The sequence below is a fragment of the Leucoraja erinacea genome, chromosome 34, assembly GCF_028641065.1.
Source record: "Leucoraja erinacea ecotype New England chromosome 34, Leri_hhj_1, whole genome shotgun sequence".
In the NCBI taxonomy this organism is placed as follows: Eukaryota; Metazoa; Chordata; class Chondrichthyes; order Rajiformes; family Rajidae; genus Leucoraja; species Leucoraja erinaceus.
In genome coordinates this window covers 5,864,844-5,882,210 of record NC_073410.1, presented here as the reverse complement: position 1 = coordinate 5,882,210, position 17,367 = coordinate 5,864,844, and the positions used below count along the sequence as shown (strand labels likewise).

Sequence of the window (17,367 nt, the reverse complement as noted above, 5' to 3'; positions counted from 1 at the left end):
ACCTAGGCCTTGCCTGTGCGGACAGCGCGGCTCAATCCTTCTCCCTAACTAGGACTTCTTCTAGTTTTCACACAAACAACTACGCTCGCTTCCTCTGAGGGAAAACTGAGATTTCTTGGCTGTCATTCCACTACCCAGAGGCGGGCCTTCACCGCCCTCCTTCACCGCCCCCTCAGGCTCGCCGTCTAGACTCGCTTTGCTTCACCTTCCCTCTCGGTGAGAGACGTGCAGTTCCTCACACACCGCCGATCGCCGCCAGCGCTGCCAACTCCTCCGGTCCTCCGACCGGTGTGGGGGCGCTGCATCTGGCTGACCGCCCCCGGCTGCGCTGTTGGTCCTCCGGCCGGTGGGTGGCGCTGCATCTGGCTGACCGCCCCCGGCTGCGCTGTTGGTCCTCCGGCCGGTGGGTGGCGCTGCAACTGGCTGATCGACCCGGCTGCGCTGTTGGTCCTCCGGCCGGTGGGTGGCGCTGCGACTGGCTGATCGACCCGGCTGCGCTGTTGGTCCTCCGGCCGGTGGGTGGGCGCTGCATCTGGCTGACCCGACCCGGCTGCGCTGTTGGTCCTCCGACCGGTGGGTGGCGCTGCATCTGGCTGACCCGACCCGGCTGCGCTGTTGGTCCTCCGGCCGGTGGGTGGCGCTGCATCTGGCTGACCGACCCGGCTGCGCTGTTGGTCCTCCGGCCGGTGGGTGGCGCTGCATCTGGCTGACCGGATCACAGCGCAGCCGCAGTCCGGCCCACCCTCTATGGTTGAGGTTTGAGGTGGACAGAGTGAGGGGGAGATGGAGACACAGACAGATTAGGAAGTGTAAAGGTACGAAATACGACAGATATCGGCGAGACCAAGCGCAGGCTCGGCGATGGTTTCACTAAGCTCCTCCGCTCAGCCGGCCTAAACTCCCAAGCCTTTCCTGACGTCTTCTGAGTGAGGGCTACATGTAATAATAATAATAATAACAATAATTTTATTTATAGAGCACTTTAAAAACAAACATAGTTGCAACAAAGTGCTGTACATCACTAATCATTGAGAAAAAAGATTAATAATGTATATATGTATCAGTCTGTTTTTGTTGTGCTATTCCTATAACAAGTGTAAAGCACTTTGGCCAACGAGAGTTAGAAACATAGACATAGAAACATAGAAATTAGGTGCAGGAGTAGGCCATTCTGCCCTTCGAGCCTGCACCGCCATTCAATATGATCATGGCTGATCATCCAACTCAGTATCCCGTACCTGCCTTCTCTCCATACCCCCTGATCCCCTTAGCCACAAGTTGTTTTTTACATGTGCTATATAAATAAATGTGACTCGACTTGACTTGACTAAACCCTCCTGATCCTGAAGCTCAGCACTTCACCCCCCCCCTCCTCTCTCCCATTCCCACACTGGCCTTAAGATAGTAGTAATGTTACCACGTTTTGAGATTTAAAAAATCAAAGTCTGCAATTTATCCCATCAGATAAAGCATAAAAAGAAGTTTAATTTGACATCTAATTCACTTTCATATCTTCAGTATTAAAAATGTTATGGCCATTACACGCTAGAATTTAGAAGATTGAGGGGATCTTATAGAAACTTACAAAATTCTTAAGGGGTTGGACAGGCTAGATGCAGGAAGATTATTCCCGATGTTGAGGAAGTCCAGAACAAGGGGTCACAGTTTAAGGATAAGGGGGAAGTCTTTTAGGACTGAGATGAGAAAATCATTTTTTACACACAGAGTGGTGAATCTGTGGAATTCTCTGCCACAGAAGGTAGATGAGGCCAGTTCATTGGCTAGATTTAAGAGGGAGTTAGATGTGGCCCTTGTGGCTAAAGGGATCAGGGGGTATGGAGAGAAGGCAGGTAGGGATATTGATTTGGATGATCAGCCATGATCATATTGTATGGCGGTGCTGGCTTGAAGTGCCGAATGGCCTTATTCCTGCACCTATTTTCTATGTTTCTATTTTCATACTCTGAAATTAGCGTCTTGTTCCCTATTGCTTTTCCATTTACTTAACTGAAAAGCTGTGATCGAGGACAGTGAAAAGCCCATAATTTTCTTAAAAATTAAGAGAACTGAATGAAATGTGCAGTTATTATAGATTGAAGCATTCTGAAACAAATATGAAACAATCTTACTTGGATGACCTAATATTAAAGCATATAATCAGTTAGTTACCTAATTGTAGCTAATTACAAAATTCAATTACTAGATCTAAACATCTATCCATTTCTTAAGAAAAGGTTAACATTTTTAAATAGCCTTAGTGTCCAAATAACATTCACACAATAATTCACAATATAACATGATTTTTAAATCTCATTGTCATGAATTTATAGGCCAAATGGAAGGAATTTAATGTTTAATTCCCGTAAATTAATGGGCATTTAAATCATCTTGCGAGTGGGTTTTCATGGAACGCGATCGATTTTTATTTTTATGGATTGAGAGAAACAATTGTAAAATATCTGTTTTTGAGCTGTTTGTTTTTTTCACTTATTTTTGTAGAACTGCTGCATTTACGGTCCTGGCACGAAACTGTCAGAATGATAAAGACAACATCCTTCAACTGCACACTGACTACAGATCCAAAACTTGCAACATGCTCCATTTCCATTAATGTCAGAAGTCTCCTTGAAATTCACAACGTTAAATTATGCTATAAGTAGAAAGGTATGCTTGTACAGCTTTCCTTAGGTACCGGTAGGAATAATTTACCACTGGAATGACGTAATTCAGCAAAACTCAACAAAATGAAGCTAAATGCTGGTGTTTTTAAAATGCCTGGAATATTTGGAGCAAGTATCCAAGAAAACCAGAGTGTTTTGTTTTTAAGTGATGTGGGTGTTTAAGCAAGGTGGCAATGGGACTAGGTCAGCTGGACATCTTGGGTCAGCATAATTGAGTTGAGTTCTGAACGGCCTGTTTCTGTATAATTCGATGACAGACCAGTATTTATCTTTTAAGCCAAAAGTCTGTAGCCTCTTTTATTTCATTCTTCACATGTTTAAATGTTAATGTTTTATTTTTAATTTACCATATATCGTGTTATTACTTGCGAGCAAAGCACCAAGGCAAATTCCTTGTATGTATACGTACTTGAATAATTTATTAAATTCAATTCAATTTAATTTAAGTAGGAGGTGATGAGTCAGTTATTGAACAATTTGTCACTGACTGAGGATACTCCTATTGTTTTGGTTAGGGTATTGCAGAATTTATAACTCAGAGCTGTAAGGAGAATTGTTTTTAATTTGCACCAACATATTTTTACAAAGAGACTTCGGGGGTGGGGAAGCTTAGTGATTAATTTCATTTCTGAGTTCTTCTGAGCCAAGCCACCAAAGGCAGGTGAGATATTACTCGATTGTACCACTGCCCCTGGCTGTCTACTTTCTCTTGTTTAATGTCTACAGGGTTGGATGTACTTGGGGTATAACTCGATTCTCTCTCCGGCAGCTTATGTTCCTCTTTGAGCGGCCCAGAATAGATTGACTAGGTTTAGTCAAATTCTACAAGCTGAATTTGAAAATCAGAAGTGATGCATTTCTTTTTGAGGAATTTCAACACACCGGCACTCCAGTTATCCTGCAGAATGGTTTCAAATTATGTCAATCGGATGCGGTAAGTTTTATGCATCTATTCAGTCACATTGTGTACTAACGACTGGCCCCTTCAGGTTTGAGCCATACAAAATATGGAACATCATTCTTTGACTAAAAGTAATGTTCCAGATTTTGCATAGTTCTGCATATCAAGCAAAGTACATGGCAGATGCAAATTAAAATTGATAACACTAAGGTATCAAAACTGTCATTGCCAATTTCAAGAGATTTCCATTTGCCACTCAGGCCAAACTTCCATTTGTGCAATGAATGTGTGGAGTTTGCATGCTCTCTCTGTGATATTGTGGGTTTCCCCTAGCTGCTCTGGTTTCCTCCCACATTTCAAAGACATCCAGAAGGTCAAATTGGCTACTGTAGATTAACGCTTGTGTAGGTGAGGTGTCAAAAGAATTAAAGTTGGACACGTGTGAGAGAATACGTGTATAATTCCATGAGTCAACGTGGATCCAATGGTCCAACAAGCAAAGTACACGGCAGATGCAATTTAAAATTGATAACACTAAGGTATCAAAACTGTCATTGCCAATTTCAAGAGATTTCCATTTGCCACTCAGGCCAAACTTCCATTTGTGCAATGAATGTGTGGAGTTTGCATGCTCTCTCTGTGATATTGTGGGTTTCCCCTAGCTGCTCTGGTTTCCTCCCACATTTCAAAGACATCCAGAAGGTCAAATTGGCTACTGTAGATTAACGCTTGTGTAGGTGAGGTGTCAAAAGAATCAAAGTTGGACACGTGTGAGAGAATACGTGTATAGTTCCGTGAGTCAACGTGGATCCAATGGTCCAATTGGCTTTCTCAGAATGAGTAAGAATCTCCTCTTACTATTAAATAATTGTTCATTGCCATGCAATTTCACACAGGCCACTTAAAACCCTGAGAAGGAAACAAATTTAATCACGACCCTTTTGTGTACCATATCTGAGGAAGAATGTGCTGGCCCTGGTGAAGGTCCAAAGGAGGTTTACAAGAATGATCCCAGGAAAGAGTGGGTTAACTTATGATGATAACTTATTATTGACGGCGCTAGGCCTGTACTCACTGGAGTTTAGAAGAATGAGGGAGGAACCTCATTGAAACGTCCTGAATACTGAAAGGCTTGGTTGGATAGAGTGGATGTGGAGAGGATGTTTCCACTTGTGTGCGAATTTTAGGTCATAGCCTCAGAATTAAAGGATGTTCCTTTAGGAAAGAGGTGAGAAAGAATTTATTTAGTCAGTGTGGTGAATCTGTGGAATTTCTTGCCACAGAAGGCTGTGGAGGCTGTCAATGGATATTTTTAAAGCAGAGATAGATAGATTCTTGATTAGTACGGGTGGCGGGGTTATGGGGAGAAGGCAGGAGAATGGAGTTAGGCGGGAGGGATAGATCAGCCATGATTGAATGGTGGAATAGACTTGATGTGCCAAATGGCCTAATTCTACTCCTATTACTTGTGACCTCCTGAAATGTTGACGCTTGTTGCTATATGAAGCATCATTGGGCTAATTTGTTGCTCCGCTGCGACTTGAAGAAACACTCTAGTTCTCCTCAATATCTTAAAAACTTTGATCAAGTCATCCCTTGACTTGACAACGGAGACACTAGTGACTGCAGACACTGGAATCTGGAGCAACACTCAATCTGCAGACGGAACTCAGCAGGTTGAGTAGCATCTGTGGGTGGGAGAAAATGGTTATCATTTTGGGTCAAAATTCTGCATCACGATTTGAGTCTTGATGCAGGGTTTTATCCTGAAACGCCAAGCATTTCTTTCCACTTACAGATACTGTTTGAATCACTGAGTTCTTCCAGCAGATTGTTGCTTTTTAGGCTTGCAAACCTTCAAATAATGGTTCATTGTGCAGTATATCAGAGAGCAGGGGGAAATGTTAGCATCTGATAGGCTGCATGTTTACTAATGCATATTAGTAAAGATGGAAGAGATGATGTAGATCATGTTTACATTAAATATCTGTCATTTTTCACTGTATTGCAGTCACCTCTCTGAGCTGAAAGAGGATGATGAAGCCTGCCGCAAGGCTCTCAGCTCCGGAACCTTCCTGCTCTTTCATGATCTCTTGCCACTTGTGCAGAAGATTGAGAACAAGTACACGACACCATTCGTGACAGCAACAGGTATAAATGCTGGAGAAAAGCAGTCACCTAGGAGCTGCAGAAGCTGAAAATAGATGTCCGAGGGTCACCAACAGATTGAATATCTCAACTTAAGCATGAGCCACATCTACTTAGGCTGAAACGTTTCAACAAGTGGTTATTTATCTTGTTCTGAAGAAGAGAGCATTCTTCCTAATTTCTCCATGTCCTCCATATAGGTTATTCCCCTCCAACCATAATGTATTTTTGGATACCAATTTGCATTATAATTACTTGAAAAATATACTTCCAAATAGTTCTGCTGTTTATTTAGTAATAATGATTATGATAAGAGGAGTCCAGAGGCCATACACAAATACATCAACTCTCAAATGCACCATAAACAATGTTTATTTCTCTGGTGGATCGACCATACTGACCGGATATTCATTGACAAATTCTTGCACTTTACAATGTGGGAATGAAGCAGGAAAAGGCTTGATCCTCTTTTCAATGACAATGTGACTGTCCCATGATTTATCTGCACTCCGAGTTGAGCACCCTGAAAGCTCGTCTCCTTCAGTGTAGCAAACAAACTGATGTGTGTCTGAAGGAGGTTCTTGACCTGAAAGGTCACCTATTCCTTCTCTCCAGAGATGCTGAGTCATACCAGCTTTTTGTGTCTATCTGCAGTTCCTTCCTACACAAACTGATGTGTTAAAGCAGATTATCTTCTGTTCCAGAGCTTAAGAAGCTGGACCTGGCAGAAAGGTGGACGGAGGAATCAGTGCTAATTGGCTGCACAGAGAGTCTTGTGCCACAGTTTGCACTTGATATAGGTAAGATTATTATCAAAGGTCTGCACACAGCTTGATGCAACTATCTTACAATACATTATAATGTACGTCTTTGCTGGACTATCATACACACATGTATATAGTTTAATGCATATAAAGATTTACACTGAGAAACATATTTTCTGAACTCCCTCATACATATTGTAATAATGCATGCAATGTGTATTGCCTGAGATAGGATAAACCACTTTGTTTATTTAAGATTAAGCAAGACTTGTTCTTTTCATTGACATTCTTGCATAGCCTTAGAACCTTTTTAGCACCACTGAAATATTTTAAGCTTGTTAAAAAGGGGCTTTTTTGGGTATATGGATGAGCTAAATAAATGGTGAGGACATAGCTGATGGATTGTAAGGTAGAAAAATTTGGTCATCTACTTTGGTTTAAACAAAAAGAAAAGCATTTTTAAAAAACGGGGAAGTGATAGGTGTTCATGATCGCAGAGACCGAGCAATGACAGAGCAATTAGCTCTCTATTGAGTATAAGCTACCCTTGTACTCAAATCCTCATTCAATAAATGGCAGCCTACCATTAGCCTTTCTTCTCACTACCTGTGCCTGCGTGTTAACTTATAGTGATTTGTATACAGAGCTAATTGCAAATTATATAGGACTGTAGTGAGAGCCTGCACCTGGAATGTTGTGTACTGGTTTGGTTTTCCCACCCAAAGAAGCGTTTTCTTGCCATAGAGGGAGTGCAAAAAAAGTTCACCATATTGATTCTATTGCCACAGTGAGGCCACATGCAACCTGGAGGAGCAACACTCCAATTCCGCTTTGGTAGCTTACAACCCAACTAATTGAATTCATTGAATTCTCCAGTTTTAGGTAACTACATAACCCTCCCCCTCTCCTGTATTCCCCCATACAACTCCCCTTCTACCCCCCCCCCCTCCCCCAACTCCCCCTGCACCCCACATGGACTCCCCTTCCACAATTCACAACTCTTCAATCCTTTTGTTTCTCACCTTCTATCTTTTCCTCTCTAGCGTTTAAGAAGGAACTGCAGATGCTGGAAAATCGAAGGTAGACCAAAGTGCAGCAGCATCTATGGAGCGAAGGAAATAGGCAACGTTGCCTATTTCCTTCGCTCCATAGATGCTGCTGCACCCGCTGAGTTTCTCCAGCACGTTTGTCTACCTTCGATTTTCCTCTCTAGCCTTTGTCCAACCATCTGCCTATCAAATGATCCTACTCACATGAGTCACCTATTACCTGCCAGGCTTTCTCCTACCCCTTCTCTCTTCCAACTTCCTCCCCTTCACCCAACCCCCCCACCCCCCCCACACATAATCAGTATGAAGAAGGGTCCTGACCCAAAACTCTATCTATTCACATTCTCCTGAGATGCTGCCTGACCCACTAAGTTCCTTCAGTTTCCTGCCTTATTTTGCAAACCTGCATCAGCATCCTGGTTTCTTCATTCCCAGATTAATTGATTTATCATATCAGATGAGGATGAAGCAGATGCGGCAAAGAACAATGAGAGGTGATTTTATTGAAAAAGTACACAATTCTCATTGGTAGCGCAGGATAGATGCACAGATGTTATTTCACTTGTCTGGAGTGTCTAGAATCAGGGGTCACAGTGTCATGGTGAGAGCAGTCACTCAGGACTGCAAGAGCATGACATTTCCTCACCGGGGGGGGGGGGTGGGGGAGGGGGGGGGGGATGGGGAGTAAATCTTTGTAATTCCCCATTGACGAAGTCAGTGGAACTCAGTCACCTTGTATATTCAAGGCAGAGATTGACAGATTTTGGAATGTTATGGGGAAACCTGGGATATGGGCTCAGTGTTGGAAAGTTGCATCGAGCTGTGATCGTTGGATGGTGGACGGGCCAAATGATTTTCTCCTGCTCCCGCTTCTTGTGCTCTGACAACGTTCTAACCTGTCTGTTCTACAAGGAAAATCTGAACAGGCCCGGGCAGAATTACTTCTGAAGGGAAAGTTTCTTGCATTTCGGAAAGCTTGTACCATCATAGACAGAAATGATATATCCCTTATATCTCAGGTAAGAGCAAAACTTCAACAAATATTAAACATTTAGAAACATGTCTCATTGTTTGCAAGCCAATGTCAAATTTAGATAGTTTTGATGTCTAGCTGAAACAGGAAGGGGTGTTGGAGGAAAGGAGGTGGATGCGCTTCCTCACAGTGTTATTAACGCAGGATATATGTGTGTCGTATATTTTTAGTTACAATATTATTATACTTCTCAGAGTTAGGTTGCTTTCAGAACTTTATTAAAAACTGAAATGGCAGAATCATTACAGTTTTAATTTGAAGTCGGGCTCTGCTGTGAGAATCTGTCTTATCCGAAAAGTTCTGATTCAGAGGCAAGACTTCTTTTATTGAACCAAGTGTTTGCTTCACTCTATAACTCACCATGGCTGAACAGCCAGTTTACTTATTGGAAAGGATCTTTAGTAACTTGTCAGTTTCTTTGTTGAACTAAATTAAGGCGCATGTTGCAATCAAAAGCACTTGAACAATTGGTTGGGAAGAAAGCCAAACTGTAAGAAAGAGGACTGCGCCTGAGGATTTGTTTTTTTGTATTGCTGTGGATTGCATTTAGCACCAAATTGGAAAAATATAAATGAATGCAAGTTCAATCGAATCAAATACTAGAGGGTGTAGCTTTAAGGTGAGAGGGGCAAAGTTTAAAGGAGATGTGCGTGGCAGGTTTTTAACAGTGTGGTAAATACCTGAAATGCGCTGGCGTATGGTCAGGCTGGGAATGGAGGGATATGGCTTATGTGCAAGTGGTTAAGTGATGGCTTTGGTATCATTTATGGCACAGACATTATGGGTCGAGGGCCTGTTCATGTGCTGTACTGTGTTCCAGCGGCTGCATCCACACCCTATCTCTAAACTAATGACTTTGAACATGACTATGAATTGAGAAGTGCATTAAAAAAAAAATTCTGGTAAATCCTGATGATTATTTTTCCTTTGCCGGCCTCTGCAGTTGAATGGTGAAAAGGGTTTGCAAAGGTACAAAGGATTTTAACAATTTAAATTTAAGATCGATATTCTTGAGTTTGTATTTTGTCTTTTGAGCTTTATATTTTGGATCAGACTACTTGTGGAGAATACGTGGCACAATAATGTGATGTATTTTAGGCACAGGCTCTTCTCCGCTGGCACAGCACACACCTCTACTGCAGCAGAACTGGAAAACCGACACAGAAAAATGCATCCGGCAGCAAACGAATCTGTGGCAATGATGAAATAATCTATTACCCACAGGTAATCATTGTGACGGACACAAAATGCAAGAGTATCTAAGCGGGACAGGCAGCGTCTCTGGAGAGAAGGAATGGGTGACTTTACGAGTCAAGACCCTTCTTCAGACAAGCCTCAGCCCGAAACGTCACCATCCTTCTCTCCAGACATGCTGCCTGTCCCGCTGACTTATTCCAGCATTTTGTGTCTTATCTTCAGTGTAAACCAGCATCTGCAGTTCCTTACTACACACGATAATCATTGTGGATGGCTCTGCTTAGCTCACAGCTAACTTTATATTTCCTAGCTTATTTATTGCATTTGAATGGTCCCCCTACCTAAGGAGAGATATTCTTCTGATTGAGGTTCACCAGATTGATTCCAGCTACAATATGTTTGTCACGCGAGGACAGATTGAGCAGACTTGACGCATACCCTCTTGAATTTGTGATCTCATTGAAATATACAAGATTGTCAGATAAAATAATGCCGTCCTGATGTTTCACTTGGCTGGAGTATGTAGGACCAGGGTTTACTATCTCAAAATAAGGAGGCAACCATTCATGGCAGAGATGAGAATAATAATAATAATAATAATAATAATCTTTATTTATATATCACTTTTCAACAAAACCAGTATTTGAACCAAAGTGCTTTACAGAGTTTGATTAAATTAATAGAACAGACCAAATGTCAATATATCCATACAAAACAAAAAAAAAAAAAAGAAAAAAAAAAAAAAAGAAAAAAAAAAAAAAAAAAAAGAAAAAAAGACACAGAACAGTACACTATAGAAATCAACATGAAACGTCCCCCCACAGCAGAATTCACTGTGAGGGAAGGCACTAAAAATATCCAGTTCTCCCCCTCATAGTCCACCCGAGATCGGGGTCTATATGTGGCCTCCTCAGCCAACTCGATGTTCTCAGGCCCTCTGCCGCGAAGCTGGATCATCGGCGTCAGGTGAACATTCTTCAGCGGCCTGGACTGAAGCGGCCGCTTCCTCCCTGAAGACATTTTGTGGATGATGATTTTTAAAAATTTCTCATCCAAAAACACTGAGAAGGCTCAGTCAACAGATAGAATATCAAGGGATACTGAGAGTGTAGGAATGTAGTGCTGAGAAGATTACAAATGATCCTATTTAATGGTGCACTAGACATGAGATGCCAAATGGCCTGTTCCTAATTATCATAGTGTCCCTGTTTTATACAATATACCTTCAGTGGGCTTTTGATTAACCAATGCCTGATTTATTAGTAAGTGATTAGCAATGTGAGCTCACCTGCTGTTCTAAATATTCATTGCAATCATTTGTAACGATATGTAAATGCTAAGTTCTTCCTCCGATTCATTATCAACAGATGTCTCCTGTGGTTATCATGTTGGTATCTGATGGAGCACGTTGCCTGCTGGCACGTCAGAAACAATTTCCTCCCGGAATGTACAGTGCACTGGCTGGATTCTGCAACATTGGTAATCAGCTCCTTACTGATTATATGGAGTGGAAGATTACAGACAGAACTCAGCATTTGCAGTGTAATGTGCCTGTTAGAATAATGACTGCCTCAGCAGTTGGCAATATATGATGCCTCATGCTTGTGTGCCAATGTTTTGCCTGTGTTTGCTTCACTGATTGACAGCTTGTTTGAAATTGTGGCACAGAATTGTATCCTGTATAGATTATCACGTATTCCTCGCATGTACAGCTTTTTGTCCTAAATGGTCTGCATCAATAATGGGAGCCTCATCCCATCCATTCCAATAAGACACAAAATGCTGGAGTAACAGCCAGCCAGGCAGCATTCCTGGAGAACATGGACAGGTGATGTTTCAGGTCAGGGCCCTTCTTCAGACCTGCCAACATTTTTCAATGAGAATCTAGCCTGTTTAATCGATCCTGATCCGTATTTTTTTTCTATTTCTGGCAATATCTCTCTGTTTTAGTATATTTCTCAATGTTTCTCCATCTTGTTAATTATATGGACACCATATTTGTGCATTGTTCTAAATGCAATCCAATATTCATTGAAATTTAAAATGTCCCATTGCTTAGTTTGGTATTATTTGTGAGCTTATTGATTAATGTTTAGTCATTTGTACATTTTGCTCCTACATCCCTCAACAGCAAATTTTGACTGGTCCTTTCTCAACAGTATATTCATGCAACCAAATTATAACTACACTCATTTACCCGTTGTGAGGTTCTTGGTTCTTGGTTTCTTGGTCCTCCAAAATATTCCAATTGGAATTTAAACTGGAGTTGGTACCTCATGGTGGTACCCCATCCCCCCCCTCCCCCTCCCCTCCCCTACCCCACCCCCTCTCCTCCCCCTCTCCATCTCCCTCTCCTCACCCCTCTCCCTCTCCTCTCCCTCTCCTTCTCCTCTCACCCCCATCCCTCTCTCTCCCCCACCCCCCTTCCTCTCTCTCCCTCCGCCCCCTTCCCCCTACCCCTCTGTCCCCCTTCCACCTCTCTCCCTCCCCTACCCCTCCCTCCCCACACTCTCTCCCCTCTCTCCCCCCACCCTTTCTCCCCCTCCCTCCACACTCTTCCCCCTCCCTCCCCTACCCCATCTCCCTCCTCCCCTCCCTCCCCCACTCCCCCACACCTCTCCCCCATCCCTCTCTCCTCCCGTACCCGACCCCTCTCTCCCCCATCCTTCTCTCCTCCCGTACCCCACCCCTCTCTCCTCCCCATCTCCCTCTCCCTCTCTGCAGTCATACACAATAATAATAAATAACAAAACATACAATAAACACAAGTTAACATCACCACAGTGAGTTCACCAAGCACCTCCTCACTGTGATGGAGGCAAAAGTCTTAGTCTCTGTCTCTTCCCTCCTTGTTCTCCCTCTGCACTGAGGCGATCCAGGCCGAAGATGCCGCCCTCCAGTCCATTACCTGCTCTGCAAGTTTATTAATGCCGTCTAGCTTATTACACCATTTAGTATATAGAATTGTTAGCAGAATAGATAGGGTAGACGTCCGCAACTTTTTTCCACGGGTGGAAATGTCGACTAGAAGGCATAGCTTTAAGTGAGGTGCAACATTTATAGAGGTAAGATTTTTTTGCACAGGTTTGGTGCAGCCTGGATCGCACTGCCGTGGGTGGTGGAGGAATCAGATACAATATTATTTTAGTTTAGTTTAGTTTAGGGATACAGCGCGGAAACAGGCCATTGGGCACACCGTGTCTGCACCGACCAGTGATCCCCGCACATTAACACTTTCCTACACATACTAGGGACAATTTGCGCTTATACCAAGCCAATTTACCAACATACCTGTACGTCATTGGAGGAAACTGAAAATCTCGGAGAAAACCCACATGGTTATGGGGAGAACGTATAAACTCCGTACAAACAGCAGCCGTGATCGGGATCAAACTCGGGTCTCTGGCGCTGCAAGCATTGTAAGGCAGCAACTCTACCCACAGCACCACGGATTTTGGTATTTAAGAGACTTTTGGATAGGCACACAGATATGTGGGAAATGGATCACTTGCAGGCAGAGGTTAGTTTAATGACATCGAGTTCAGCACGGACATTGTGGGCCAAGGGGTATGTTCCTGTGTTGTACTGTTCCATGTCCTAATCCTATTTCTTGTTCTGTTTGCCTCTCCCAGGAGAGTCTGTGGAAGACTCCGTACGGCGGGAGGTTGCGGAGGAGGTTGGTTTGCAGGTGACATCGCTGGTCTATTCAGCATCTCAACACTGGCCCTTTCCCAACAGCTCCCTAATGATTGGATACCATGCAATGGTGCAGCCAAAGCAGAACAAGGTAAATGTGTGGTACAAATTAGTCCTGGAGAGCAGAAACATAAGGAGCATGCTTCTGAAAATCAACAATGACCACATCAGAAACATGGAAATGTTGTCTGTGAAGGTTCATTAAGTTTGACTGTTAGTTTGAGTCATTTCAACTTGCCCTGTCTCTGGTTCAGAATAAAATAATAGACAACCTCTTTGGTGCCAATGCCTGTGGTGCTCTGTAAGCAGTCACAAGTAGATAACAAGAATAGTCCAATCAAGTGTTTAAGAAGGAACTGCAGATGCTGGAAAATCGAAGGTACACAAAAAAGCTGGAGAAACTCAGCGGGTGCAGCAGCATCTATGGAGCGAAGGAAATACACAACGTTTCGGCCGAAACCCTTCTTCAGACATTTCCTTTGCTCCATAGATGCTGCTGCACCCGCTGAGTTTCTCCAGCTTTTTTGTGTACCATAGTCCAATCAAGGCTGTTTTGTGTTCTGTTTATGAAAATAATTTGACCCCATTTAGTTCCAATCCATAGAGGCCCAGCTGAGAAGAAGAATTTGCTACATGAGGGCGTTTTAGAAGGATACAGCCAATCCATAGCACATTAGAATGAGACTCTGATCCATAATGCAATGTTATGTAATGACATAACCTTCTGACTCAAGGGGAAAGTTTTGTCTATCAATCTTTAAAAAATATTAACATGAGGATTAACTATTTTTCACTTTTGGCCTGCATTATATATATGTTATGCAAATAGGACATTCCTTGCTGCAAAGTTTGCCGGTGCTAAATGTTAAAGATAAGACAAGAGGCACATATTTAAACCAGTTCCAATTAGTTGTAGAATTTATGTTGAAAAGTTGCTTTTTGCTTAAAATGTGATCAACGTTTGGAATTGACAGGAAAGTCACAAGATCAGGAAATTGTGAATCAAATCTCTTTTAACTGTTCTCTCCACATGTACATTTTTGGCAAAACCAAAATTCTGTTTCCAGCTGCGATTCATATTTCCATATGGTAATTTAATATTTTGGGAATGCTGTAATAGAATTGACAAACTCTTCCCAAAGTGAATTTGGGTTAATGCATAGTTAAAGAGAAAGGCACAATGGAAAATGGAAGATCATTCATCAATGACAGGATAAATATAGGGTCATTAATCTTTGAACAAAAGTTTTTTTTTCCTTCCTTAGGCAGTGGTAACCGCCTCTTGTAACTCAGCCAGATTAACACAGCAGACTAGCTCACTCGAATACATGCAACATCTTCTACTTTTAAATCTGTTACATGCTATGAATTCCTGTGTGCAGTACTTGGCATCTGGCAAAAAGATATTTATTGCTCCCACCACTGCATTTTCCATATCATTGACAAGCATTTTGTTATGGCTTCAGATTCAGTTCGACCGCTCTGAGCTTCAGGATGCCCGCTGGTTTGATGCTACCGAAGTGGCAGAAGCTTTGAAGCGCAAGATGCCTCGCAAGGAAGAAATGGTTTCTTTCTGGATCCCACCACCCTGGGCTTTAGCACATCATCTAATCAAAGAATGGACTCAAAAGCAATAGCTGTCTTGAAATCCTGCAGTGACTCATTTGGTGGGATTGGATAGTGGGTGGATGTTATTTCTTTGCATCACTTTGGTATTTTATGTGGGCTAGCCACAAAGAAAAAATAGAATGCGTCAGGATATTTTCCACATTGAAGACCTTCATAATGGTAGATATCATTTTTTTTGTGTCTCCTTCATAGCACTGGAGAAGGGAAGAAGACAAGTCATTGTGCATTTCTAATAGTAAATAATAATACTGTGGTATTTAACTTGTTTCTGCTTTAAACGTTTGATCCACAAAGTCAACCAACCAATTTGAATACATTCAAACCCGATTTTCAGTATTAAAAAAAACTTTCCAAACCTTCCTGTGTGGAAAAATTCTTTTTGGTTTTGAGATTCAGCTTTTTGTGTCTCCTTCAGTTTAAACCAGCATCTTCAGTTCCTTCCTACACCTTCCCTCTCCTTCCTTTTGTTTGATAGTTTGTATCAATCATCCAAAGGAAAAATGTGGGATTGTGTTTTTAAAAAAATGTTTATTCCTTGACACTAGCTGATATCGTCATCTTTAATGCATGTTTTTGGAAACATTATTTTCAATTAATCTTGTTCACAGATAGATAGATATAGATATGCCATTTATTGTCACTATACATGTACAGTGAAACTGAAAGCTGCTCGTACTCAATGCCTACATACAATTTAGCACAAAAAACAAGAAACAGAAAAAACAAAAAACAGAAGGGAGATGGGGGGTGAATAGGTGCACAAATTCTGTGGCGCTACATACATATATACATATATACAGATGGAAGTCCGTGTTGGGCCGTGTAGTCAGTGCATGTGTGAATTTGAATTTATAGTAGTTATAATTCTCGGAAAGCAACTATTCCTGAGTCTGTTTGTCCTGGATTTGATGCACCTATAGCGCCTTCCAGAGGGCAGCAGGTCGAACAGTCCAAACGCAGGATGGGAGCTGTCTTTGATGATCTTCTTTGATAATCTGATTCATTAAAACAGTTAGTTATGCTCATAAAGTCTTTTTTTTTTAAGTATCTCTAAACTAGTCTAGACTAGTAACGTTATGTAAGAGAAATTGTGGATTACTGTAATTAGACATGGAAAGTTAATTACAAAGTTCCTTGCATCTTTATATTAGTCATTTTTTTTAATCAAGAATTGACTTTCAACAGGATCTCACAAGAATGTTTAGTTTGTTACCTCAGTTAAAGATTGAATCAGTGAAGGATTAGATAACACCCAAGGTAGGCATACAATCTTGAATATTTAGTAAATTAAATATCCTTTTATATGCCCTGTATACCAGGCCCTAAATTGAATATTCAATATTTTAACTTTCAAAATGGGTGCATAAAAATCATAGTATACAGAATGCGACAACAGCCAGCATTGCATCTGTCTCTCCTGCTTGTTACTTTTTCAAAGAAATCCACCAGATTTGTCAAGCAAGTTCTCCTCATAACAAAACCATGCTGACTTCAGCCGATCTTATCATGTGCTTCAAAATACCCCGAAACCGTAATAATAATGTCCTTAATAATGGACTTCAAAATCTTACCAACCATTGAAGTCGGCTAACCGGCCTATAATTTCCATCCTTTTGCCTCCCTCTCTTCTTAAACAGTGAAGTAACATTCATGATTTAAAAAAAAAATCTTTTAAAAATCCGACCTAAATCATCTCAGTTCTAGGTAAAAAGATAATAGCTTTTCTTTTTTCTTCACGACTACAATCCTTCACTCCTGTTAATGTTCCAATCCTTTTTCTAACTATTTAGGAGTTGACAATTAGCAACACATCTCCTCCTGATCTGAAATGGTGATAAATCTTATACAGGATCGCATTTCACTTTAAATTTTTTCTGCAATGGTTTAAAAAAAAATGTTTGGCTGTCTGGGCTTTTGAGTATGAAGCTTCAAGAAGGAAATCATTTGGCCTGTCAGGTACAAATGTAATGGATTCTGGAATATTGGCAGTTCCATTTTCGGATCCTGAAAAATTACCAGCTTGACCATATCTCAGTGTGACAGCTCTGACACGTGCTGGCAAATGGATCTATGATGAAAAATTCCATGAAAACATTTTCTCAGTGGAAAACTGAATCACTTGGTACGAGTCAGCATTTGGGCGATGAAATTAAGAAGTTGTTGTGTTGTTTTAACACAACAACTTTAAGATTTTGCCATTTTAAGATTTTGCCTTCCACCACAGTGAGGAGGTGTTTGGTGAACTCACTGTGGTGGATGTTAAATTTGT

General features: G+C 41.7%; 2 protein-coding genes across 3 annotated transcripts in view; one reads left to right on the top strand and one right to left on the bottom strand.

Moving 5' to 3' along the window:
• The window catches only part of LOC129712939 (prolyl 4-hydroxylase subunit alpha-1-like), a 63,588-nt gene extending 63,430 nt beyond the window's left edge, over positions 1–158 (bottom strand). Inside the window, exon 1 of the mRNA XM_055661729.1 lies at positions 3–158. The gene's annotated coding sequence lies outside the window, so the exon portion shown is untranslated. The remainder of the gene's footprint in view (positions 1–2) is intronic.
• Positions 159–708: 550 nt separating this feature from the next.
• On the top strand, positions 709–15,455 carry nudt13 (nudix (nucleoside diphosphate linked moiety X)-type motif 13). 2 transcript variants are annotated; one of them, XM_055661736.1, is made up of 10 exons: positions 709–815; positions 2,500–2,664; positions 3,451–3,615; positions 5,594–5,733; positions 6,435–6,530; positions 8,456–8,562; positions 9,675–9,800; positions 11,141–11,252; positions 13,406–13,560; positions 14,936–15,455. In XM_055661736.1, exons 3-10 carry the CDS (start codon positions 3,533–3,535, stop codon positions 15,104–15,106), a joined length of 990 nt encoding a protein of 329 aa, XP_055517711.1. In that variant the 5' UTR covers positions 709–815; positions 2,500–2,664; positions 3,451–3,532; the 3' UTR covers positions 15,107–15,455. The 2 variants fall into 2 exon arrangements, with proteins under 2 accessions (XP_055517711.1, XP_055517712.1); XM_055661737.1 differs by lacking the exon at positions 709–815 and adding an exon at positions 921–939.
• The last annotated feature ends 1,912 nt before the right edge of the window (positions 15,456–17,367 follow it).

What these genes read in the sequence shown, in the direction of transcription:
- nudt13 (XM_055661736.1), top strand. Translation starts at nt 3,533, where the DNA reads ATGCATTTCTTTTTGAGGAATTTCAACACACCGGCACTCCAGTTATCC. An exon ending in AATTATGTCAATCGGATGCG is followed by an intron (nt 3,616 to 5,593) that starts GTAAGTTTTATG and finishes ACTGTATTGCAG; the next exon opens with TCACCTCTCTGAGCTGAAAG. An exon ending in ACAGTTTGCACTTGATATAG is followed by an intron (nt 6,531 to 8,455) that starts GTAAGATTATTA and finishes CTGTTCTACAAG; the next exon opens with GAAAATCTGAACAGGCCCGG.